Here is a 26,520-nt window from a genome sequence, read left to right as displayed (position 1 = left end):
TTGACCTTGGCAATCCGATTGCGTGTCCATATGATGGGTATGGAAGACTCCGAAGCATAATGAGCAGTCGGAGAGCGCGAAGAGCGGTGAATATACCGAGGGCGGCGCGCGATTCCAATAGAACGGCACAGATTAAATACCGCGGAATCCAAGCGGTGCCGCGCACTAAGGCTTTTTAATTCCTCCGGTGAGTAGGTGTAAAACATGGGTAAAAGCCCAGGCCACAAAACCAATACCCAGACCCACAGTCACGATCCAAAAACAGATGGACAGACACAGTCCAATGTAAGGTGCAAAGCCACCTAGCCTAACACCGCTCATAAACGTAGCCAAAACACCAGCGCAGTTCCACACCCAGAGTACAGTGCAGGGAAGCAATTTGACTAACCAGCACATAAAACAGACAACAGCGTGGTGAAAGGTGGAAACTCGCTCACCACTGCTGAAGTCAAGCGGGTGGAAAAAAGCGGGGGCTCGCAGGCGGGTTAGCTACAGGTGATTGCAAAAAGCCGGTGTCAAAACCAAGCAAGAAGAGTCCGAAATTAACCGAAAAGAAAAAAAAAATGGAAATACGTTGCCAAAAATCAAAAGCACAGATAAAGAGAAAAAAAGAAAACGCCGGGGAGAAGAGGCAGCAAACTCGCGCACTACGTACTCTCAACCGGAAACAGGAAGTGTTTTAATGAAGCAAACCTCACTGCCATTTTTGTTTACAAACTCTTGTTTAAGTGTCCTTGGGTTTGTGAAAGGCGCTATATAAATTGAACTTATTATTATTATTATTAATAAATAAAGTGAAAAGTTGCCTCTTAAAGGAATAGTCCACCGTACTTCCATAATGAAATATGCTCTTATCTGAATTGAGACGAGCTGCTCTGTACCTCTCCGAGCTTTGCGCGACCTCCCAGGTCAGACGCAGTGAGACGCGCTGTCACTCCTGTTAGCAATGTAGCTAGGCTCAGCATGGCCAACGGTATTTTTTGGGGCTGTAGTTAGATGCGACCAAACTCTTCCACGTTTTTCCTGTTTACATAGGTTTATATGACCAGTGATATGAAACAAGCTCAGTTACACAAATTGAAACGTAGTGATTTTCTATGCTATGGAAAGTCCGCACTATAATGACAGGCATACTAACACCTTCTGCGCGCTTCGGCAGCGCGTTGATACGGAGCTCAGATATCAATGCGCTGCCGAAGCGCGCAGAAGGTGTTAGTATGCCTGTCATTATAGTGCGGACTTTCCATAGCATAGAAAATCACTACGTTTCAATTTGTGTAACTGAACTTGTTTCATATCACTGGTCATATAAACCTATGTAAACAGGAAAAACGCGGAAGAGTTTGGTCGCATCTAACCACAGCCCCAAAAAATACCATTGGCCATGCTGAGCCTAGCTACATTGCTAACAGGAGTGACAGCGCGTCTGACTGCGTCTGACTGACTGGGAGGTCGCGCAAAGCTCAGAGAGGTACGGAGCAGCTCGTCTCAATTCAGATAAGAGCGTATTTCATTATGGAAGTACGGTGGACTGTTCCTTTAAGTACGGCGGGGAACAAACCCACAGAGCTTTGTGCTGGTTCTGGGGTAACTTCAGACAGAGACATTAATGGCCCTTTTCCACTACCCTTTTTCAGCTCGCTTCAGCCCGACACGGCTCGCGTTTCGACTACCAAAAACCAGCACGACTCAGCTCGCTTCAGCCCTGCTTAGCCCCTAAAACTCGCACGGTTTTGGAGTAGGGCTGAAGCGAGCCAAAGCGAGCCGAGTGAGGCTGGGGGCGTGAGCGGACACTCCCCTGTGCACTGATTGGTGAGGAGGAGTGTCCTCACATGCCCACACACGCCCCGCGAGCACGCTGGGATCTGTAAACACCGCAAACCCAGAAGGAGAAGAATTACGAATTACGAGAATTTCTGAAGCCTTATGCGCCTCGCCTCATCTATACGCTCTTGCCAGTATCTGTTGGCGTTGTCGGTGACAACAAGCCACAGCACCAAGACCAGCAACACTAACGACTCCATGTCCTCCATGTTTATTGTTTACTATTCGGGTCGTGAGACTACCGCTTAAAAGCTCACTGATGTCACTGTTTGCGCTGCTTAACGACATCACCTGACGTCCACCCACTTTCGCTAACTCCACCCAATGTGTCCACCCACTTCCAGCCAGCACGGTTCAGCGCGGCTGTAGTCGAAATGCAACTCCAACAGCCCCGCTCAGCCCGACTCAGCACGGCACGGCACAGCCCGACTCAGCCGCGTTTGTAGTGGAAAAGCGGCATAAGTCAACAAGAGACGGTCACTATTTTTAAAACCGCTCCACTATTTCACAGCTATGCGTGCATAGTACCTGGGCAAGGACCCAAGTTCACAAAAGGATCCATGGGTGCTTGGGTAAAGCTTGTCTGGTGGTGAAAATAGCAACAATATGGAGGACCAGGGATAAAGATCAGTTGGACTCCTGGACCTGAGAATACCACTTTATCCAATATGTTTATCAGCATTTCCTCTTGACTGCATTTGCAATTTAATATGATATGGACACGAGAGTTTTACTGGGAAATACACTGCTCGTATTTTTCACACAAGCCACATCCAGGACATGGAGAACCAAAACAAACCGTGACAAATCTGTCAGTCATGAGGAAATCGATGAATTGTTTTGATAAATTTGGGGACTTTGTTTGGGAATGTCTATATAATAAAAAGAAAAAAAAAATCACGTTAGGTTGAAGATCTCATCTCATTATCTATAGCCGCTTTATCCTGTTCTACAGGATCTGAGCGACATATTTAAATAATACTGGCTGGCGTTGAGTGGTATATCAGATATATTCCATTCAGCTAGCATAATACTGAAGGAGTCGAAGACGAATATATCTGATAGACAACAAAAAAAAAAGCCAGCCAATATTCATCTCATTATCTCTAGCCGCTTTATCCTGTTCTACAGGGTTGCAGGCAAGCTGGAGCCTATCCCAGCTGACTACGGGCGAAAGGCGGGGTACACCCTGGACAAGTCGCCAGGTCATCACAGGGCTGACACATAGACACAGACAACCATTCACACTCACATTCACACCTACGCTCAATTTAGAGTCACCAGTTAACCTAACCTGCATGTCTTTGGACTGTGGGGGAAACCGGAGCACCCGGAGGAAACCCACGCGGACACGGGGAGAACATGCAAACTCCACACAGAAAGGCCCTCGCCGGCCACGGGGCTCGAACCCGGACCTTCTTGCTGTGAGGCAACAGCGCTAACCACTACACCACTGTGCCGCCCCGCCAGCCAATATTATTATAATAATAAAACACACACACACACACACACACTTCATATCAGCATTGTCGAAGGCCAACGCTAGCTTATCCGCGACTCGGTGCTGTTAGTGCAGCAGTTCAGTTACTTTCTAGCCGGTGTAGTGTTAGCGAAGGCCAATACTAATGCAGCCAAGCTGAAAATTATAATTATTTTCCCTGTGTAATTTACTGAGTTACTTTTAAAATCAACATTGACAATGCCACACAATGAAGCGACCTGGCAGTCAAAATTCTCTCAAAATCTTCAGCATTTAAATGACGCAAACCCCGCGGCCATGTTTGTTTACAAACTGTCAGTCACTCGCTAGCGCGGAAGTTTTACATCTCCGATGTGTCTCCTTTCCAGTTTTTCGATGCCCTTTGGTGTTTTTCTCTTGTAAATACGCGTGAAAAATATATAATGAAGTTTTGGTAGCCTTTCAGTTGTTCAGTGCATCTTTAGTTTCAGTTTATTTATTTAGTGCTTAAACCTAGCACTGGATTAGCCTCGCCTTCTCTCTTTCCTGGCCGACAAAGAAATGATCGTGTGCACGTGCAGCAGAAAAGTTCTGTCATTGGATCTTCGCGTCAGCTCCGACGCGCGATATGTCGTCTTGACAACATTCAATATTGTAACAATACTGCATGCTCATTCTCCATTGGGGAGAGTAGTGTAATACATGGAGGATAAGCGATATGACAATATTGCATACCATCAATTAACCTACTAGAAGAGAATAGAATACATGTTTTTATTCCATGGAAAAAGTGTCCTGTATGTATAATAATTCCTGATATTTCACTTTGATGATGTCACTCCCAGTGTTTTCCTGCTGACTTGACTCGTATTGTCAAAATGGCTAAGCAGTTCAAAATTAAAATTATTTTGATTAACATGCGGGGGGGGGGGGGGGGGGGGGTTGTGTGTGTGTGTGTGTGTGTGGCTGTGTCCATATAATATAAAGAACATTACACGGTGGCTCGAAGATAGAAGATAAACTTCATATCTACACTCACCACTTAAAGTTTCATATCTTTGCACAATCGTGTATTATCCTATATTTTTTTCGCAGTCCAAATCCTGTGCTCTGATTGGCTGGTGAGCGGGTCCGTATCCTACGGTACGGACGTCTGGCGACTCACTCGTTCACAACAACAAACATAGTAGCATTTTTTGTCAACATTTATCCTTATTTAAAAAAAAAAAAAGATTTATTTATAAGATTATCAAAAATCTTAAATTTTTGCCAGCATCTCTCAGGAAAATAGCATTAATTTTACAGCATGGATAGCGATAACGACAGTGTTCACAGCGAAAGCGAGTTTTACTACCCTGAGGAAGAAGAAATAAAAGAAAAAAACATTTCAGGAGAAAGCTAAAAACCTGTGACTTGCTAACACCGAGCAAAAACATGGCTGAATCCTGAATGACTCCTAAATATATAAATAGGGGACTACATAGGTGGCTAAATGTAGTTTTTTTCCCTGCCATGGAAGTGCACTTGTATACCGAGGAGGAAGCAATTTGCATTACAGCCGTGAATGAGGATTCAAAAATGGCGGCTCGGCTCGGTTTTCTCTTTCGGGCGCTCTCGTTTTCTGTTAGAATTTAGTAAAGAAAAAAGTTGTTAAAACCAACAACAATAACAAGACCGCAAAAGATCGCCATTTATAAGCGACGAGAAACAGCAGCTGTACAAACGCGAAGTCATCCATTATTATTATTATTATTGCTGCTGCTTCTTCCGTGTTGTTTTTGCTCCGATATTCACACAAAGGTTTATGCAAACGTAGTAACGTAACTGACGTATACAACGACGTAATGACGTGGCTTCCCTTTGCACCGTGAGCTATGGAAAAGCAAACTGGTTCTCAGCTGGCTCGCAAGTTGAACGAGTTGTGAACCAGCACCAGCACTGGAACCGATTTGGTGGAAAAGGGGTAAAGATGTGTCATTTTGGAAATACTCAGACCCAGTCATCTAGCAATCACAATTTGACCCTTCCACTTGCCCATTTTTCCTGCTTCCAACATATCAACTTCAAGAACTGACTGTTCTCTTGCTGCCTAATATATCCCACCCCTTGATGGGTGCCATTGTAATGAGATAATCAAATGTAATTCAGTTTACCACTCAGTGTTTTTAATTTTAATATTGCATTCTGATCTATTGACGGAAAACCATAAAGACAGCTCTGAAAGTAGGAGACTTGGGTGGATACAAGCTCTCCAAGAGGACATTTCAGAAGGCGACTGGGCCAAAATTTGTTCAAAGGCACTCACTCAAACCATCAATACCCGACTGAGATTAATTCATTATAATTGGACAATGAGGACTTGCATCATTCCAGTGAAATTAAACAAATGTGACCCTAATATTCCAGACCAATGCTACAAGTGCAATATTTATCAAGGTACTTTGTACCACTGCCTATAGGAATGTGAGGAAATTCAAAAATTGTGGAAGTCTGTGATACATCTCTCAAATAACATCTGCATTGATCCCCTTAAGCCCTAAACTGTGTATACTAGGTTTATACCATGACAATTGTTCTCTTCCAAACAGAGAAAGAAAAAAAAATTGGTAGATCTTTGTCTTCTACAGGCTAGGCACTCTATCACCCTTTACTGGAGACAGGTCCCTCCCTTGGTCAATGGTAGAAAAACTTAAAGGAGATACACAGAACCTGGATTTTTAAATAAATTTGAGTGGATAGTATCTCCAGCCTTGACTCTTGTATGCTGCTTAAATGGGAATTTAAAATATAGATATTTGAGAGTTAAAAATCGACTGCAAAGTTGGCATTCGAGCTGCCCCGCTGAGCTAGCCAGCCCTGAGCGCATGACGTCACAGCGGGAACCGGTTTTAAGGCCGAGGCCTTTGACAGCTATCGACCAAAATCATATAAATAAAAATTTAAAAGTAAGAAATACCGTTACCGACTTGCTCAACTACGACTGATTTGACTTCATTGATTGTGGGTTGACTCTCCAGCCACTGGGGGTGCATAAGCGTACTCTTGGTGCCAGTCCCAAGCCCAGATAAATTGGAGAGGGTTGAGTCAGGAAGGGCACCCGGTATAAAACTGTGCCAAATCTAACATGCAGATTGAAAAGAGAAATACCATACCGGATCGGTCGGGGCCTGGGTTAACAACGACCACCTCTGGTACTGTTGGTCAAGAGGGTGCTGGTGGAAAGTATGCTACTGTTGTGTCAAAACGGAGAAGGAGAAAGAGAGGGGGGAGGCGTGTTAGGAGAGAGCGTGAAAGATGGAAGGGAAGGAGCTGAGAATTGAGGGTAGGAACACTGAATATGGGAACACTGGCAGAGCGAGAGAGTTAGCAGGTATGATGGAAAGACGGAAGTTGGACATTTTGTGTGTGCAGGAAACGAGGTGGAAAGGAAACAAGGCCAAGAACATTGGAGGTGGATGCAAGTTGTTTTATTATGGAGTCGATGGAAAGAGAAATGGTGTTGGCATTGTTTTGAGGGGAGAGTTGGTCAGAGAGTGATAGGCATGAAGTTGGAGATTCAAGGAGTGGTAATCAATGCTGTGTGCGCGTACGCCCCACAGGTTGGATGTGAGAATGAAGGAGTCTTTCTGGGAAAAGATGGATGAAGTGATAGAAAGTATACCGAGGGAGGAGCACGTGCTGATAGGAGCAGATTTCAACGGACATGTTGGCGAGGGAAACAGAGGAGATGAGGACGTTATGGGCAGATATGATGTAAGAGAGAGAAATGTGGAAGGGTACATGGTGGTTGATTTTTCAAAGAGGGTGAATTTGGCAATAGTCAATACATACTTCGAGAAGAAAGAGCAGCACAGGGTGATGTTTAAGAGTGGAGGAAGATCTACACAGGTGGACTACATACTCTGCAGAAGGGGTAACCTGAAGGAGATTGGAGACTGTAAAGTAATGGCAAGGGAGAGTGTAGCTAGACAACATTGAGTGGTTGTGTACAGGATGAGCTTGAAAGTGAAAAAGAAGAAGCATGAAATAGTGGCGCCGAAGATTAAGTGGTGGAAACCAAGAGGTTGAACACCAGAAGGAGTTTAGGGAAGAAATGAGACAAGCATTGAGTGGTAATGGAAGTCTGCCAGAAGATTGGGATACTACTGCTATACTAGTAAGAGAGGCAGCAAGGAAGGTGCTAGGGTAGTCATCGGGAAGGAGAAAGGAAGACAAGGAGACATGGTGGTGGAACAAAGAAGTGCAGGGAATTATAAAAGAGAAGAGGCTAGCAAAGAAGAATTGGGACGATCAGAGAGATGAGGAAAGCAGGCGGTTATACAGAGCGAGGAGACAGAAGGCAAAAAGAGCGGTAGCGAAGGCGAAAGCAGGTGCATACCAGGAGTTATACAAAAGACTGGAGACCAAAGAAGGAGAGAAAGATTCGTTGGAGACAGCAAATCAGGAAGCAGAGTTGGTTAGTAAGGATGAGGTGAGGGCAGCCATGAAAAGAATGAAGACTGGGAAAGCAGTCGGACCAGATGGTATCCCAATTGAGGCTTCTTGGAGATGTTTGGGTGATACAACTGTGGAGATCCTAACGAGATTGTTTAATAAGATCCTAGAGAATGAGATAATGGAATGAGATATGGGAAAGGGTATTGGAGGCGAGATTGAGAAGAGAGGTAGCAATCTGTGAACAGCAGTATAGGTTTATGCCAAGGAAGGATGCAATTTTTGCTTTAAGAATGTTAATGGAGAAGTACAGAGAAAGCTACATTGTGCGTGTGTCGACCTGGAAAAGGCATACGATAGAGTGCCGAGAGATGAGTTATGGTATTGTATGAGAAAGTGTGGAGTGAATGAGAAGTATACCAGAGTGGTGCAAGACATGTATGAGAACAGTGAAACAGCAGTGAAGTGCACAGTTTGAACGACTGAATGGTTCAAGGTGAAGGTGGGACTCCATCAAGGATCTGCTTTTGAGTCCTTTCTTGTTTGCCATAGTGATGGATAGCTTGATGGACGAAGTGAGGCAAGAGTCACCATGGAACATGATGTCTGCGGATGATATTGTGATATGTGGTGAAAGTAGAAAGAGTTGGGTTTGGAGAGATGGAGGTATGCATTGGAATGAAGGTGAGCAGTAGCAAAACAGAATACATGTGCATCAATGAGAATGGGGGATGAGAGTGTAGTGAAGATGCAAGGAGTAGACGTAAAGAAAAGTTGGTGAATTCAAGTACCTGGGGTCAACTGTGCAGGAAAATGGGGGCTGAGATAGTGAGGTGAGAAAGAGAGTGCAGGCAGGGTGGAGCAGTTGGAGAAGGATTTCGGGAGTCACTTGTGATAGAAAAATCCCAGCAAAAGTGAAAGGTAAGATGCATAAGATGGTAGTGAGACCAGCTGTGATGTATGGATTGGAGACCGTACCCTTAACGAAGAGACAGGAGGCAAAGTTGGAGGTGGTGGAGTTGAGGATGTTAAGGTTTATGATGGGAGTGACAAGGTTGGACAGGATAAGGAACGAGCACAGAGGGACAGCACATGTGGAGAGCTTGGGAATTAAGCTAAGAGAGATGAGACAGATAGTACGGGCACATCCTGAGAAGAGATGCAGAGCATGTTGGAAGGAGAATGTTGAGGATGGAGCTGCCAGGCACACAAAAACAAGGAAGGCCAAAGAGGAGATACATGGATGTGGTGAGAGAGAACATGAAAGTGGCAGGTGTGGTAGAGAAGGATGCGGAAGACAGGGAGCAATGGAGATGAAAGATCCGCTGTGGCGACCCCTAATCGGGAGAAGCCAAAAGAAGAAGATGATGATGATTGTGAGTTGACTCTCATCAAAAACACCCTCATCAAAACAGGACAGGTGTTATAACTTATGCAACATACAAGTACATGCATGCATTTTTCACTGATAAAACGTAAAAGGCTAATTAAATAAATCAGATTAACTGAGACAATCACATTGAAGCAAATTAAATAATCTTATACCGGTAACTTAAACACACAATACAAGATACATGTATTAATCTAAATGCAGGTAAGCAACAAGTGTTGTTTTTGTTGTTTTGTATCCAAATAAGAGTCGCATCTTACCCGTCTATGTTCTCACTTCTTGAAGGCCAATCATTTTGAAACAAACAATCTGACTTTCAGTTGTTCGCTCAGTTCTCCATTCATTCGCTTCTTCCACGTAATGGCAAGATATTACTGCTGAGGTGAGCATATCCAGTGGAGAAATCAGACGGCTGGTCCACTCATTCTCCATTCGGAGTACTCCGCCATTGCTGCTTGGCTCAGGCAATTACTAAAACCCAGGATGGGATGGGACGTCACCGGTTTTAGCAACAACCGCGGGGAGGTCACTGCCCAAACAATAACATGTCCCGTTCCGAATTTTAGCAACAACCCTCGGCTCACACTCCAGGAGGACTGGTGTAACTGAACTTACTTTCCTTTTCTTGTAGTTTTATTTTCCTTTAATTGTTGATACTGCACCCTCTTTCAATACGGGCTTATAGCCAACGTTCCTCAACAGATCAGAGGTCTCGTACGAGTCTTCAATAAAATGTGCAGAGCAGAGGAGACCACACTTGTAGGCGCCCAACATGCCCATGAATTTCTCACAAAACGCGTCCAACCTTTGCAGTTTGAACATTCTTGGGTCATGAATGCAACATAAATCCACCTTCTGTCACGTTGCTGCACTGGCCAAAAACACATCTACATGGCATGACAATAAATCAGCTCAAAATGGAGGATCGGAGTTGCAGTCAGCTCTGTGTTTTAGTATAGCGGAAATGGCAATGAGACCGATAGACTTCCTGCTGTGACGTCATGGATCTCAAGGTCATTCACTCAGACCGCTATGGAATCAATTTTGTGCCAAAATGTTCATACAATACTTTTGAAATATCAAACAAAAACGACAAATCAAAATACAAAAAAAGAAAGTCAATTTTTTTAGACTGGCAAACAAATTATTCGTGTAATCGTGCAAAATATCAGTCTATTACTCTTCAGAAACCTTTTATTTTTGTTCCGCGTCTTTCTCAGTGTTGTTTGACGTAATTTATTCTCGTTTGCGCTGCCTGACTTTTTGCTTGCAGTTTTGGCACAAACTTCACGTGTGGGTGGGCTGTCCAGGAGTGCATTCCCATTGGCTAACTTGTGTTTGACTAACAGCTACGCTCAGCCATTCCCCGGAGGCTGTTGCGGCCATTTCCTACTCGGATTCTGGCGGACTGTTTGACGAGTGACCGATCCACTGACGGTAAACAAGGATCGAGTGGACTTCAGTGGCGACTATGATATTGAATTAATTCAACAAAGTGTAAATTCAATATCATAGTCGCCACTGAAGTCCACTCGATCCTTGTTTACCGTCAGTGGATCGGTCACTCGTCAAACAGTCCGCCAGAATCCGAGTAGGAAATGGCCACAACAGCCTCCGGGGGAATCGCTGAGCGGAGCTGTCAGTCAAACACAAGTTAGCCAATGGGAATGCACTCCTGGACAGCCCACCCACACGTGAAGTTTGTGCCAAAACTGCAAGCAAAAAGTCAGGGAGCGCAAACGAGAAAGCTGGAATCTCAACCAAAATAAATTACGTCAAACAAAACTGAGAAAGATGCGGAACAAAAATAAAAGGTTTCTGAAGAGTAATAGACTGATATTTTGCACGATTACACGAATAATTTGTTTGCCAGTCTAAAAAAATTGACTTTCTTTTTTTGTATTTTGATTTGTCGTTTTTGTTTGATATTTCAAAAGTATTGTATGAACATTTTGGCACAAAATTGATTCCACAGACCACTACCTATATGAATCACTTTAATCATAAAAGTTACTATATTAGATTTATTGTCAACGCTTAAAACTATTCCTATGCCATTCTTGAGGTTTCAGGCATTTATCAGTCCCCCCAGTTTTTCGCGATTCTGCGATCGCGTGGATTCACGCGTAATCAACCATATGCCGCATATTTCCGCGAGGCTGCATATTTCCTACTATGTCGCATAATTATCGCAAAATAACACAATCTACTGGCGGCATTGTGGGGAAAAGTGACATCATCGGTCGCGTGCGCAGCCATTTTCACTGATCATTTCATTTTCACGCATGCGCACACACACGTGAAAGGATTGGAACAATCGTTAGTCATGGCGACTAACAAGTCGCACCTGCCGTCATTTATATCAGCAAGTGACCGAGCGAAGCAATATCCCTCGATTTTACATGCCAGTGGGGGGAAATTATTTTGTAGCCCATGTAACAAAGTACTAGACCATCGCCGAAAGTCAACTATAGAACACCACTTATTAGGCCAGAAGCACCTGAAGGCTGAAGAGAGTTGGCGGTCCAGAAGGCAAAGACAAATGACAACGACAGAATCATCAGAAAACAGAACAACGGTGGCAACAGCTGAACGTGTACAGGTAAGATACAATGTTATTGTCATATAAGGTCTAGAATTGAGGTTTTGATAACTATTTGTAAACGATTGTCGAAGTCGCTTTGGGTTTAAAAAGCGTCCGCTAAGTGTGATGGTCTGTTGCTAGCGAGCTCGTTTGGGGTCAGTCGAGGTAATGCTAGCTCTTGAAATGGAACGTTTGCATGCGTTTTGGCATACAAACGTAACATGACTGATCATAAATTCACACAACAGTATGGCGCATGAACGCCGCTGTTTATGTCTGTAACATCCGCAAGATTTTCATGTGGCTGTATACATGATGGAACTTAGACGGCTGGAGCGACTTAGCCTAGGTCTACTCAGTGCCATGACTAAAATGCACTTGAAGTCATACCTCTGCGACCAGCCGTCAGAAAAATAAAAATAGATTGGCAAGAGAAAACATCAGTCCTATTCATGGTTTTAAAAAATGGTCTGTCATACAACACCTACAAATGACTGTTGTTCTCTTCATTTGTCTGTCTTCCCCTCATTCACGGGCACTCAGACACAGCTCCAACACGTACCTGTGCAGGCACCGATGGTGTGTCTGGAGCTGAATGAATGAGTGAATTAATTAAAGAAATAAGTTTTCCTGTTCAGGATTGAGAGGCATTCTACTACATTTACCAAAGTTAATTTAAAATAACGAATGGATATATGGCAGATGGTTGAAGCAGTGATTTGTGTGGTGAAGTGGACTAAAATCACTCAAATTTTGTATTTTGGTATTTTTGCAGACTTGTGAAGACTGGGTCCGCATGTGCACCGCACTCAATATTCCACTATCAAAGACGGACCATCCCCTGGTGAGACTATTCCTGTCAGAAAAAGTAATAAATGGAGGGAGCATTCCAAGGTCTCACCAGCTGCAGGAAAAGTACCTGGGAGATCTTTATGCAAAGGAGAAGTCTGAATTAAAGAAAAGGGTATCTGGGAAACATGTCGCAGTCATATTTGATGAGACACCTGATGTTGAGGGAAGGTGCGTTCTCAACATTTTGCTTGCGCCCCTGGAGAAAGACCCATCTGGAAGAATTGTAGCTTACCTGGCCAACACCATTTTTTTGGATGTGTGCAACCATTCCACTGTGTCCATGTCTGTGGTAAAAACACTGCAGGAGTTTGACATCGCCAATGAAAATGTCATCGTGTTTGACACAGACAATGCAGCATACATGCTGAAAGCTTATCGCGAAGCTTTGAAGTCTTTGTTTCCACAGTCCATTCACATAACCTGCACGGCACACATCATGAATTTGATTGGAGGTGCTTTCCGCAAGCCTTTCACTGAACTCAATGCATTCATGATGCACTTTAGTCAGATGTTCTACATGGCAGGAGGACGAAAAAGAAGATACCTGTCCCACTTGGCAGCCAAAATGGAAGGCTCCAAGGCAACAATGGCACCCAATCCCTGTGCTACCCGTTGGAACTCCTGGTTCTGTGCAGCAGAATACCACGCAAGACACTTCTCTTTCTACCGAGAGTTTCTTCAGTCAGAAATGCAGGTAGGCACAAAAGTAAATTCATCATGTAAATTTGCCATGTAACAACACTGCTGTGAAAAAAGCTAAAATACCTAAGTGATTAAAAATGTATAGAGGCGTATTGTTTGGGACCTATGTGCTAGGCTGCTTGTGTTACGTCTCATTGTCCCAGTATCAATAATCATTATCCATCAATTCCATAGGCCCTGCTGCTCCCAATACTCAGATAATAGTAATGAAACAGGTGAAATTTACATTAGCTTTATTTGTTTAATCTCATCACATCCTTTTGTCTTTTTTCCTTTTACTCCTTCAGGTTTGTGGTCGTAGTGCCCCAATGTCAGTGGAAAAGCTTCATGAAGTATTCGAAGATCCTGTCCAAGTCCAGTGTCGACAAATCCAGTTGAGAATCATTTCAGACAAGTGCAAGGTGATGTTGCAACTGTTGGATGTTTTCCAAAGCAGAACCCCCGTCACAACGAAGGTGTTTAATTACCTTGAAGACTTGCAGATGAACCTAGCAGCAAACAAAGCGCTCCATGAAGATGTTTGTGCTGAGTACTTCTCTCAGTTTCCCTTGACTGGGGTGCAAAAGTCAGAAATTCTCAGGCAGGTTGAGGAAGCATTCGGTGCAGCTGAAGAAAAGGTTACAAAACACATGTCCAACGGACAACCTGGGATTGAGTTTTTGAAACAGGTCAGGGTCTTCCAACCAAAATGCATTCCTTTCATGCCAACTTGCCCAAAAAGCTACAATGCCATCCCTGGCTTCGATTCAGTGCCAAGTGAGGAGCTCAGCAACTACCTCAACAAGTTTGGTCCGGAAGCACTACAAGTTGCTGACAGTGGAACTGTCGACCTTGATGTGTTTTGGCTTGGCCTGCGAGAAAGGCTCCCAAGCATGAGCCAGTTGGCTTTGATGTACATGAATGCTGTGTCAAATTCAGCCGATGCCGAGCGCAGCAACAGCATATACAAACTTGTTCTGTCTAACAGGAGGCGGTCAACATCATGTAGCAACCTGAAGGCTCTAGTTTTCCTTTACTACAACCAGAAAATTCAGTGTGGTCTTTTTGAGTCAGAAGAGCCACATGATGAAATTGACATGTAAATGCCCATGGGACTATGTTTTTCGTTTTGCTATTGTTCGGTTGTCTGTTCATGTTGTCTTCAGTGTGTTGAGGAGTCACAAAAATGCCAATGCACCCACAATCACCCATAATGCAGCGCCATCATGTGAAAATGTGTTCTTGTTTCTTGACTTATGGAAAGCATTAGACCTTTCTCATTGTCCAGATGGGATGGGAATCACTTATGTATTGTGAATATGAGAGACTGCCAATCATTTGTCTTTTTTGTTTTGGATAACTAATAATTATCTAGCATCACTCAGTACTGGGTTAAGTTCGGTTTTACACTCCAGTAGAAAAGTAATGATTCTGGCAAAAAAATAAAGGAAACAGTGTTTCTCAACCTGTCTGTCGTGATTTAGTCTTATTAAGCCTGTATTCACTTTTTGATGTCGTTTAAAAGTAAATAAAACAACAAAAAAGGGGCGCATAATTCTTCGCATAAAATGAGAAAATGCCGCCGCAAAATCAGTGATTTTGATCGCATAATTCACGAAAAAACATCGCGCAATCCTGGTGGGACTGATTTATAAATAAAAAGTGAGGCCATGGTTCTGCGTATATGCTTTTCTCAAGCGCGGCCCTTGAGAAATTGACTTATGTGGTGAGAGGGAAGGCTTCAAGTTTCATAACATCTGGGACAAATTTCTCAACTTTGTTAAGACTGGTGACATTGGAGAAGCACTGGAGACATAACAGTGTAAAGAAGTAACCACCAATTATATACCAAAGCATGTTGTGTATGGATACAAACTGTCAACCCGTTTTTTTTGTTTTTTAAATACATTTTTTAGTCTGTTTTTGTGTGTGTAATGTATTATGTATTTATTTTATCACACTTTGGTTTAATGCGTTGTATTAATTCTTTAATTTTCTCTTATTTGGAATTATTGTCTTTTAAATTTTCCCTTAATTATATTTATCATTGGTTGCTATTTTTATTACTGCCACATGTTCTAAAATGGGGATATCCTATCTATACATTGCTGTGTTCACACTTATACCGGTACGAAAGTGGTATAACTGTATCGATACAAAGTATCCCGGTACAGTTTAGTGCATCTGTCAACACTAGCGAGAAATGTTTGCGGTTTTCTTTCACGGTAGTTGAAATGCGTGTGCGCGAAATGTTTTCGTGGTTACCGAGTAACTTCCTTCCGAGAATATGGCGGATGAAACAACGTGTGTGTGCTTTTTGTTGTCAGTGTACAGTCTATCTCTGGTGGTCATTTATTCAGTTGAATCGTATAAAACGCGCGAGGCAGCTGAGAAAGAAACAAACTAATCTCCGTTCTTCACTATTTTATTCAGCGAAGACATCGATTGAGGTGTGTGACTTTGCGCATGCGCATTATATTTGTATCGATACAGAACCGCTTCATCTGTCCACACTACAGCGAAGTGCTACAGTACCGATACTGTACCAGTACGAAACCCATACATTCGTGGGTTTCGTACCGATACAGTTATACCGCTACAGTACTGGTATAGTTGCTAGTGTGGACAGGTGTTGCGGTACGAAAGTAGTTTCGTATCGGTACAAAATCCCTAGTGTGGACAGGGTATATGTCTAATGGAAAATTCAGTAAAGAAATGTTTTTTAAAAAATTGCATTCTGCTGCTTGGAAATGACATTTCAATTACATTAAAATGTGCATCATTGTATTTAGTTAGTTGCTTTCTTCAAGATATCTACACTACACTTCAGAACATAATACTTCTGTAAAAAGGAAATAACGATAACAGGCTTGAGTGTGTATATGTTCCACTTGCAACCATCTGATACATTCAAAGAAGAGTGTGCAACATACAGAGGTGGGCAAAGAACCCAATTTCACATACATGTCAACCGATACGGAATGTCCGTATTTTATACGGATTTGATTCAATAAACGTAGTATACGGGCGTACAAATCAGTGTTGCACCGATACCGATACCAGTATCGGGCGGGGCCCCGATCTGGCACTAAAATGGTGGTATCGATATTGGCGAGTAGCAAGAAATAGGGCGCTGATACCATTTACCGATGCTAGTATGACACTTGAACGCAGCCTTCTCTCCCGACACCCACTACACTCTGTGTTGTGTGATCACACGTGATCACTGTGCATGCCTGCCAAGCACGCCAAGCAGCTATTGCTATTGACCTGCTCCAGACCAATGAGAGCGGGCCAATAGCCGCTCTTAACCAATACAGGGGCAGCTTTTTCATGCGGAGGAAAAACAAACCACGAGAAGAAAATGTCGGCGGTCTGGATATATTTCAGCATAGAAACTCCGGCAAGTACAATGGCTACATGCAAGATTTGCGGCCTGAAAGTTTCGAGAGGTGGAGTTAAATCGGCCAGTTTCAATACCTCGAACCTGATAAAACATTTGAAGACGAAACATGTGAACGAACACAAAAAGAGTTTGAGGTTGCAGCAACTGCTAGCAAGAGAAAGGGGGATGGACCGCAGCAACAAACCCTGGTCAGTTCACTTCGTAGGAAGGAGCAGTGGGACGAGAAGAGTGAAGCAGCAAGACAGATGTCCGAAAAAAAATCACCGAAATGACTGTTCTTTGTAACCTGCCCCTTGCCTTTGTTGAAAGCGTGGGATTCAGGCTTTTTATGGCTCACGCAGTACCTAAGTATAAGGTCCCGAGTCGCAAATACATTACAGAGACTACTATCCCTGCACTAAAAAATAAAAGTTATGTTATGAGGATACTAACATTTAAAATAGTCCTTTATTTATTTTACCAAATTCTGGCTGCACTTAGAGTAGTGCACATCAGCCTAGACCTAGTTTACAGGAAGAAATCATTTCTTATGTCAATTCTGATTAATCTGATTTGTTCTTACCTCAGATACTCCTTAATGCTGCTATCTCTCAAATATACCTCATTATTTCAATATAATTTTACTTTCTTACTGCTGCACTAGTATTATACATGTTATAATTTCATGAAAGTTGCACTATTTTGGCCTTTGAGAGCCAAAGCTCAGGGTTTAAAAGAGTTTATTCAATTATTAATGTAATTTTACTTTCTCACTATTTTGGCCTGTGAGAGCTAAAAGTTTATTGAACTATTGTCAGTCATCCATACCAGGTAGGCAATAAAAAGTTCTACTGGATTCACTTTGTATTAGTCTTTTTCCTGTTTCACAAAGGTAAGCAGCAGCCTGACAAAGCCATGATAGCAAGGATTTTACATCCAAGTATGCAGATACACACACACACACACACACATTTCAAACGGAGTGGTATCGGTATGGTATCGGCCGGTACTGCACAGCCAGGTATAGGTATTGGTATCGGGGCCAAAAAAAATGGTATCGGTGCAACACTAGTACAAATAAAGTTATACGGATTCTTTAAAAAAACTTCAACATTTATTTAGAGCTATAATCAATTCCCACAATGATAAAAGAGCGCATAACATTTACAAACGTACTGTACACCACAGACAGCACAAACAGCCAGTAAAGAGTCTTATGAAATGGTGCGTTATCTTGTGGTAGCGAGACTTCGTTCCACTTTTGATCATGCGCACACCGCATTGCGAGAATCCCGCCAACCGGGAAGTAACATTTTGTTTGAAAAGCGCATTTCCACCTGAGCGACGTTCAATAGCGACTGAAAAGATTCTGAATGGGCACTCCGGCAAGATCAACACAGACACTTGCTGTGACATGCAGCCTAGTAAGGTATTGGTGCAGACTACTAAAAAAGCGGTCATGGAGTACAATTCAAAACATTAGAGTGACACTTTGTGTTTTTGTCGAACATTGGAGCTTTGTATTCATTCTGAAGGTTTATTGTTATTAATATTGAATAAAAAGTAACTTGGATACATCATTGTTAATTATCATTCAAATTTTAGGTAAATTATTTTAATTTGCATCTTATAAGGATTTTATAAGGGAAACACGGATTTTGGAGGTTGGTTATACAGGTTTGATTGACCAAAGGTTGACATGTATGATTTCATTACTTAAAGGTCTCCTTGCATCGTTTTTTCATTAATTGTGCGGTGGTCTCTAGTATGAATGAATGCCCTGTGAGCCGGTTTTGGTGAAAAAAATGCTGTGGTTCTCCTGTTTCAGGCTGTTCTAGTTTGGTGGAGGAGTGGGTGGCGGGAGAACGGACAGGATTTCAGCTCTTACTCATTAATATTCATGACATGTAAACGTGCTACCTCTGATTGGCTAACAGCACTGTGACGCTACCTCCAGTGAGTTAGAACAAGCGGATGTGGGGGTCTTTGTAAAAACTGTTTTGATTGGCTATTATGGTCTCGACGTCGATGTTTTGACCAATAACAATGTAGATAACACGAATTTTACATCACATTCAATGAGATTTAAACAAGACTAAAGATGGCGACTTACAAATAATGTGTAAACATCGTTAGAGTTAAAGGAACAGTCCACCGTACTTCCATAATGAAATATGTTTTTCTCTGAATTGAGACAAGCTGATCCGTACCTCTCCGAGCTTTGCGCGACCTCCCAGTCAGTCAGACGCGCTGTCACTCCTGTTAGTAATGTAGCTAGGCTCAGCATGGCCAATGGTATTTTTTGGGGCTGTAGTTAGATGCGACCAAACTCTTCCACGTTTTTCCTGTTTACATAGGTTTATATGACCAGTGACATGAAACAAAGTTCAGTTACATAAATTGAAATGTGGTGATTTTCTATGCTATGGAAAGTCCGCACTATAATGACAGGCGTACTAACACCTTCTGCGCGCTTCTACAGCGCATTGATACCTTCACTCGGAGTTGTACCATTTTTTTTTTTTAGACAGGGCGGACGGACCAGGGCATTCGCCCGCCTGGCCGTGCCCGACGAGGAGCGTTCTCGGCCAGCTTGGGAGGCAGACGGCAGCCCCTCCTGGAAGTGTGGTTTTACCATGGGCCTCATGCGGAAAAATGACAAAGTCCCAATTTTACCATGGGGCTCGAGTTGTACCATTTTTTTTTTTTTTTTAGACAGGGCGGACGGACCAGGGCATTCGCCCGCCTGGCCGTGCCCGAAGAGGACTGAAGGTATCAATGCGCTGTCGAAGCGCGCAGAAGGTGTTAGTACGCCTGTCATTATAGTGCGGACTTTCCATAGCATAGAAAATCGCTACGTTTCAATTTGTGTAACTGAACTTGTTTCATGTCACTGGTCATATAAACCTATGTAAACAGGAAAAACGTGGAAGAGTTTGGTCGCATCTAACTACAGCCCCAAAAAATACCGTTGGCCATGCTGAGCCTAGCTACATTGCTAACAGGAGTAACAGCGCGTCTGACTGACTGGGAGGTCGCGCAAAGCTCGGATAGGTACGGAGCAGCTCGTCTCAATTCAGAGAAGAACATGTTTCATTATGGAAGTACGGTGGACTGTTCCTTTAATCAAGTTTGAACGGCATGAAGGAACATACCCCAACCCCCCGAAATTAATAAAAAAAAAAAAATTCTCAACAGATTTGGCATAATATAAAAAGGTCGTTTTTTACTCAGAAAAAGCGGAAAACCGCCGAAAAGCGGAAAACTCTCATCCCTGCCTAGCTTGTGACCATGTCATGCATGCTAACGTGGAGAATATGAACATGCTATTTTGTAACAAAAACCTTTGAACAAAAAGTTCATGTTTTACTTACAGCTTGTGAGCTGGTGGTCGATCGTCTTGACGGCACAGATCCAGGTATTAAAAACAACCTCGAAGCAAAACCACTACTGAAGGCACCAAAGTTTGAAAAGTCACTGTGGTTGAAATGATCAGAACACAGTACTAACGTTGCATTATACTTCGCTGGTGGTGTTCCAAAGATAAATTCCAACTATTTCTTCTTCAGCTCTTCTATCTTGGGCAAGAAATGTAACGTTGATGTCTTACTGCCACAAATAACACAGGCACGAACTTGTCCAGACATGTTTTCAACTTGCTGTTAGGTCCTCTTCGTGAGCTACTGACGAGATGGGCTCTGCTATCTCTCCTCGCGCTTAAATCCGAACTTTCTTCCCGTGGGCAGTCGCAAGCCAAGGTGGGCGAGGCCATGAATACTAATTTTCGAAGTGACGTAAATTCGTATGGCTTTTTCTGATCCGCTCGTTTTTCCGACTATTTTCTTTCATAAGCTAATACAGGGAATGGGAATAGAATTACATTTTCGCATGCATATGCAACTCGGAGTGAACTATGGTATTTCAAAAAGAGCCAGTATTAAACGTTTTTGGTGGAAGGGCACCTTTAAGTCAAAGTACAGATCCCACTGGTCAGATGTTACTCTGATACAAGTGAAAGTTGTACAGTCAAATTTTTACTTAAGTTAAAGTACTTGCTTTTAAAAATACTTAAGTATTAAAAAGTACATTTTCTGTCAACGCATCGTTGTATTATTGCCACAACGCTTACAAAACCTAATGCCATTAACAAATACAGAAAGGTGAATTCACAAAATGAAAGTATGCTGTGCAATCATGGTGGTTTAACATTAAGCTAGCTAGTCAGTGAAACCCCACCGGACATGCTAGCAAACTCTTTTCAAACTTGAAATCATATTGGGTAGCTAATGCTACTAGAAAAGAAAGATTCCTACATTGTTTATTTGGCAAGATTATGCTAAAACATATTTCTGAAAGGACTTCAGATAAGTTAACGTTATTCGTGTTAGCGCAACTCCGTTTTTACCTGCTAACTAACAGTGTCCAAGTTAACTAGCTATGGGTAAACATTAGCCATGGACAAGGCTGTGGCAACTTGACAGGCAAATCCATAGAAAGTAATTTGACTAACCAGACTGCATAGCTTTGCAACGTTATCGCTAGCTCTAAAAGCACAGACAACTTCATTGCAAGCTTTCTCTTGGAATAAAACGTTTATATACCTCAACGTGCTTCCGCAGGTCGGACGGCAAGTTTTTGTAGGCCGTGAGACGGTTAGTTTTCGGCAAACAAACAAAGCAAACATTTAAAATGAAACATGGGTTCTAGCTATAGTCATGAGTGCTTGCATTCGCCAGAAGAACCACCTCCTTCCATTCTGCCATCAACTGATCGTGTTAAATAATGCTGCTGAGAAATCAGTGACCTTAATTTTATACAGTCCATGGATGTGACGTAACCCTAGTGATTACTGACAGGCTGTCTCAGTGTCACCTGCGAAAAAATCAGTCACATTTTAGAAAAGAAAAGGAAAAAAAAAAAATCACTTTCAAAACTGCTTCATAGTAACAAGGACCTTGATAGAAATGTAGTGGAGTGAAAAGTACGATATTTGCCTTTCAAATGTAGTAAAGTGGGCAGCACAGTGATGTAGTGGTTAGCATTGTTGCCTCACAGCAAGAAGGTCTGGGTTCGAGCCCCGTGGCCGGCGAGGGCCTTTCTGTGTGGAGTTTGCATGTTCTCCCCGTGTCCGCGTGGGTTTCCTCCGGGTGCTCCGGTTTCCCCCACAGTCCAAAGACATGCAGGTTAGGTTAACTGGTGACTCTAAATTGACCGTAGGTGTGAATGTGAATGGTTGTCTGTGTCTATGTGTCAGCCCTGTGATGACCTGGCGACTTGTCCAGGGTGTACCCCGCCTTTCGCCCGTAGTCAGCTGGGATAGGCTCCAGCTTGCCTGCGACCCTGTAGAACAGGATAAAGCGGCTACAGATAATGAGATGAGATTTTGCTGAGCAACATGGAAACCGCCGCATTCAGCTGTTGTAGGCATGACAAGTTCATGTTATGCTCACTGGTGAGCCTTTACAAAGCGTGAGGAAAAAAACCTATAAAATGTGACACTGGTGTAAATGGTTTAAGTCACGCTGAACTTGAAGCAGTGTTGTTATTGTTTTTTAGTGTCTGTTCTTTTGCATATACAGTATAAAACTGTCCAGAAACAGCATAGACCTCATCTGAGAATGTGTGTTCTTCGTGAACAATAAAAGCATGAGATTAAGTTTGTCTGTATGAGTTTGTAAATGGCAGCCCGTGCCCTTCTGTAGTGTGTACATACTATTTGTCAGCAAACTGCGATAACTGTGATTAAATTCAGTATATATACACACACACACACACACACACACACACACGTCTGTAATACGTTGCCACCCCTCAAAAATTCCTGCCCCCCTCTTGCCACCCCATAAATATTTTTCTAGATCCGCCCCTGCAGCCTGCATATTCAATGTGTCCTGTAGAAATGCAGAAACCTGATCTACAACCATCATATTTCAGGAGGAGCAGGACAGAATGCTGTTTGCTCAAAGAACCATGAATTTAAAAGCCGCTTCTGAAAGGGTAAAAGGTCAAAGCAAGAAGATCTGAACATATGCACGCTTACTGAACTCCTGAATACATAAGCCACATCCAAAACATAGTGATCTTACCAAACTCATTAGACAACATGTCCACCTTGAGCTTCAAAAAGGACACAGACTAAATTTAACTGAAGCATGTTTCCACTTCCAGAACTGCAGGAAGAAGGAGCATGAGACAGCTCCACCAGTGTTCACTTTCATCCTGCATTGGTTCACAATCACTCACAGCACTTTCGATGATTAAATCTTCATGCACAACACTGAAAACAAACACTAACCTCCTCCAGGAGCTGCGAACACACGCACTTCCCTACAGCACACCGCCTTCCTGCCCTGCCCTCCTCGCTCTCTCTGGTGGAACCATGAGGTCATGTCGGATGTTTGTGATTGTGTACGCGCTATAGACCCGCCCACACTTGCCTGCCATTGGTCGTGTCTGCTTTAAATCTTTCCCATAACGAGCCCGTTAGCACCAATGAAATGGCTGCATTGAAAGGGCGGGGCTTCAGCGTCACCGTTCCACAGAAAACCAGAAGCAAACATGCGGCTGGAGAAATGAGACCCAAAGCTGTGGAGTGCAGCGCCTCCATCTGTGGGTCATGTGAACAGCAAGCAGAGCAGAGCAGAGCAGGGCTGGGCTTTACTGCTGTCATTCCATGGAATTTTAAATCTTAGGACAATAATAATAATAATAATAATAATAACTAGATTTGCCAATCCTGAAGGAAATACTACTACTTGCAAAGCAAAAAAAAAAAAAACAAGATACACAAAGAAATTCGTAAGAAAGAGATAAGGGCAAGCGGCACGGTGGTGTAGTGGTTAGCGCTGTCGCCTCACAGCAAGAAGGTTCCGGGTTCGAGCCCCGTGGCCGGCGAGGGCCTTTCTGTGTGGAGTTTGCATGTTCTCCCCGTGTCCGCGTGGGTTTCCTCCGGGTGCTCCGGTTCCCCCCACAGTCCAAAGACATGCAGGTTAGGTTAACTGGTGACTCTAAATTGACCGTAGATGTGAATGTGAGTGTGAATGGTTGTCTGTGTCTATGTGTCAGCCCTGTGATGACCTGGTGACTTGTCCAGGGTGTATCCCGCCTTTCGCCCGTAGTCGGCTGGGATAGGCTCCAGCTTGCCTGCGACCCTGGAGAACAGGATAAAGCGGCTAGAGATAATGAGATGAGATGAGGGCACGGTGGTGTAGTGGTTAGCACTGTCGCCTCACAGCAAGAAGGTCCGGGTTCGAGCCCCGTGGTCTTTTGCCTGTAGTCAGTTGGGATAGGCTCCAGCTTGCCTGTGGAACAGGGTAAAGCAGCTAGAGATAATGAGATGAGATGAGAACAGGGCGGCACGGTGGTGTAGTGGTTAGCGCTGTCGCCTCACAGCAAGAAGGTTCTGGGTTCGAGCCCTGTGGCCGGCAAGGGCCTTTCTGTATGGAGTTTGCATGTTCTCCCCGTGTCCGCGTGGGTTTCCTCCGGGTGCTCTGGTTCCCCCCACAGTCCAAAGACATGGTTAGGTTAGGTTAACTGGCGACTCTAAATTGACCGTAGGTGTGAATGTGAGTGTGAATGGTTGTCTGTGTCTATGTGTCAGGCCTGTGATGACCTGGCGACTTGTCCAGGGTGTACCCCGCCTTTCGCCCGTAGTCGGCTGGGATAGGCTCCAGCTTGCCTGCGACCCTGGAGAACAGGATAAAGCGGCTAGAGATAATGAAATGAAATGAGATGAGATGAGAACATGGGCAGCACCATGGTGTAGTGGTTAGCTCTGTCACCTCACAGCAAGAAGGTTCTAGGTTCAAGCCCAGCAGCCGGTGAGGGCCTTTCTGTGTGGAGTTTGCATGTTCTCGCCGTGTCTGTATGGGTTTCCTCCCGGTGCTCCGGTTTCCCCCAAAGACATGCAGTTAGGTTAATATAGGACGGCCTTGGGCTGAGGTGCCCTTGAGCGAAGCACCTACTGTAACTCCCAACTGCTCCCTGAGCGCTGTTAGCATGGCTGCCCACTGCTCTGGGTATGTGTGTGTGCTCATTGCTCATCTCAATCTTTTATTTCAATTATATATAAACATATAATAGACTACACAAGTCTGCAAATAGCACACTGCTAATCAAGGCAGACTCAGGTTTACAAAGAAAAAAATATTTTATATGAATTAATATAATACTTAAATATGTATGAAAAAGATAATAAAACATACTTGACAAATTAACAACTATTTGGTAACAAAAAGAAAAAGTGGGGGGCATTGTGGCTCAGGTGGATAAGGCGCCACACCATAAATCTGGGGACCCGGGTTCAATTCCGACCTGAGGTCGTTTCCCGATCCTTCCCCCCCCCCTGCTCATTTCCTATCTCTACACTGTCCTATCCAATAAAGGTGAAAAAGCCCAAAAAATATCTTAAAGAAAAAGTGGAGACAATACTTGTTATTCGATATAAAGGTACAATAACATTGAAATATATATATATATATATATAGAGAGAGAGAGGTATACTTGTCATACTGATAATAATAATTCATGCATGGTATTAAATAATATTTAAAGTTAAAACTAAGATAAATATATATAGCTCTTAATTATATATAGAAATAAAGCTATGTAGAAAGAAAGAGTTTGAAGATGTCAACATCATATCCATATCTACTTAAATCAGAAAAAAGGTGGTGTCTGACTTTTTTCTTGAACGACAATTTAGATAAAGATCTTATAGAAGTTGGAATCTGGTTCCATACCCTAACACCAACATGGGAAAATTAGTTCTTTTGTAGATTTGTACGAGAATACTGAGTATATAAGTTCTTGGAGTAAGATGACCTAGTGTTATAAGAATGGATACTAGAAATAGAAGAAAATAATTTACAAATGTTTGAGGGTGCACTTTGATTAACAACGTCATACATTAATTTAGAAATACATTCATAGAAAAGAAGATTCACTGGTAGAATATTGGTTTTGGAAAACAATGGAAGGGCACTTTCTCTATTATCGACAAAATGGATTAATCTTAAAGCTCATAAGAGCTCATGTGTGTGTGCATGTGTGTGTTCACTGCTTCAGATGGGTTAAATGCAGAGAGGAAATTTCACAAGTGTGTGATGAATAAAAGTTGTGCTTTCTTTCTTTCTTTCTTTCTTTCTTTCTTTCTTTCTCTTTCTTCAAGCCCAGCAGCCGACAGGGGCCTTTCTGTGTGGAGTTTGCATGTTCTCACCGTGTCCGCGTAGGTTTCCTCCACAGTCCAAAGACATGCAGGTTAGGCTAATTGGTGGCTCTAAATTGACCGTAGGTGTGAATGTGAGTGTGAATGGTTGTTTGTGTCTATGTGTCAGTCCTGCGACCTGGCGACTTGTTCAGGGTGTACCCCGCCTCTCGCCCATAGTCAGCTGGGATAGGCTCCAGTTTGTCTGCGATCCTGTAGGACAGGTTAAGCGGCTACAGATAATGGATGGATGGATGGATGGATGGATGGATGGATGGAGATGAGGACATGGGCAGCACCATGGTGTAGTGGTTAGCTCTGTCACCTCACAGCAAGAAGGTTCTAGGTTCAAGCTCAATGGCTGATGGGGAGGCCTTTCTGTGTAGAGTTTGCATGTTCTCCCTGTGGGTTTCCTCTGGGTGCTCTGGTTTCCCCCACAGTCCAAAGACATGCAAGTTAGGCTAATTGGTGGCTCTAAATTGGTGTGAGTGTGAATGGTTGTCTCTATGTGTCTTGCCTATGTGTCCTGTGCAACCCTACACAGGGTAAACGGTTATGGATAATGGATGGAGATGAGAAAGCTAATCATCCATCCATTATCCGTAACTGCTTATCCTGTGCAGGATCACAGGCAAGCTGGAGCCTATCCCAGCTGACTACTGTATGGGTGAGATAAGTCACTAGGTCATCCTCCGCAAGGCCCTAC

The 26,520-nt window shown here is 43.2% G+C and overlaps 2 protein-coding genes across 4 annotated transcripts in view; one reads left to right on the top strand and one right to left on the bottom strand.

The window, feature by feature from the left end:
- The window catches only part of coq8aa (coenzyme Q8A, genome duplicate a), a 98,945-nt gene extending 75,953 nt beyond the window's left edge, over positions 1 to 22,992 (bottom strand). The window contains exon 1 of one of the 3 annotated variants that reach the window (XM_060914193.1): positions 22,905 to 22,992. The gene's annotated coding sequence lies outside the window, so the exon portion shown is untranslated. Of the gene's footprint in view, positions 1 to 22,695 lie in introns of all 3 variants that reach the window. The other 2 variants (XM_060914195.1, XM_060914194.1) reach the window with 2 other exon arrangements.
- LOC132869415 (uncharacterized) lies at positions 11,338 to 14,327 on the top strand. The gene is made up of 3 exons (XM_060902730.1): positions 11,338 to 11,709; positions 12,467 to 13,237; positions 13,533 to 14,327. Exons 1-3 carry the CDS (start codon positions 11,434 to 11,436, stop codon positions 14,325 to 14,327), a joined length of 1,842 nt encoding a protein of 613 aa, XP_060758713.1. The 5' UTR covers positions 11,338 to 11,433.
- Positions 22,993 to 26,520: the final 3,528 nt, after the last annotated feature.

Source organism: Neoarius graeffei, chromosome 2, assembly GCF_027579695.1.
Source record: "Neoarius graeffei isolate fNeoGra1 chromosome 2, fNeoGra1.pri, whole genome shotgun sequence".
Classification (NCBI taxonomy): domain Eukaryota; kingdom Metazoa; phylum Chordata; class Actinopteri; order Siluriformes; family Ariidae; genus Neoarius; species Neoarius graeffei.
The sequence above is the reverse complement of the archived record's forward strand: the minus strand, read 5'-3'. Positions and strand labels throughout refer to the sequence as shown.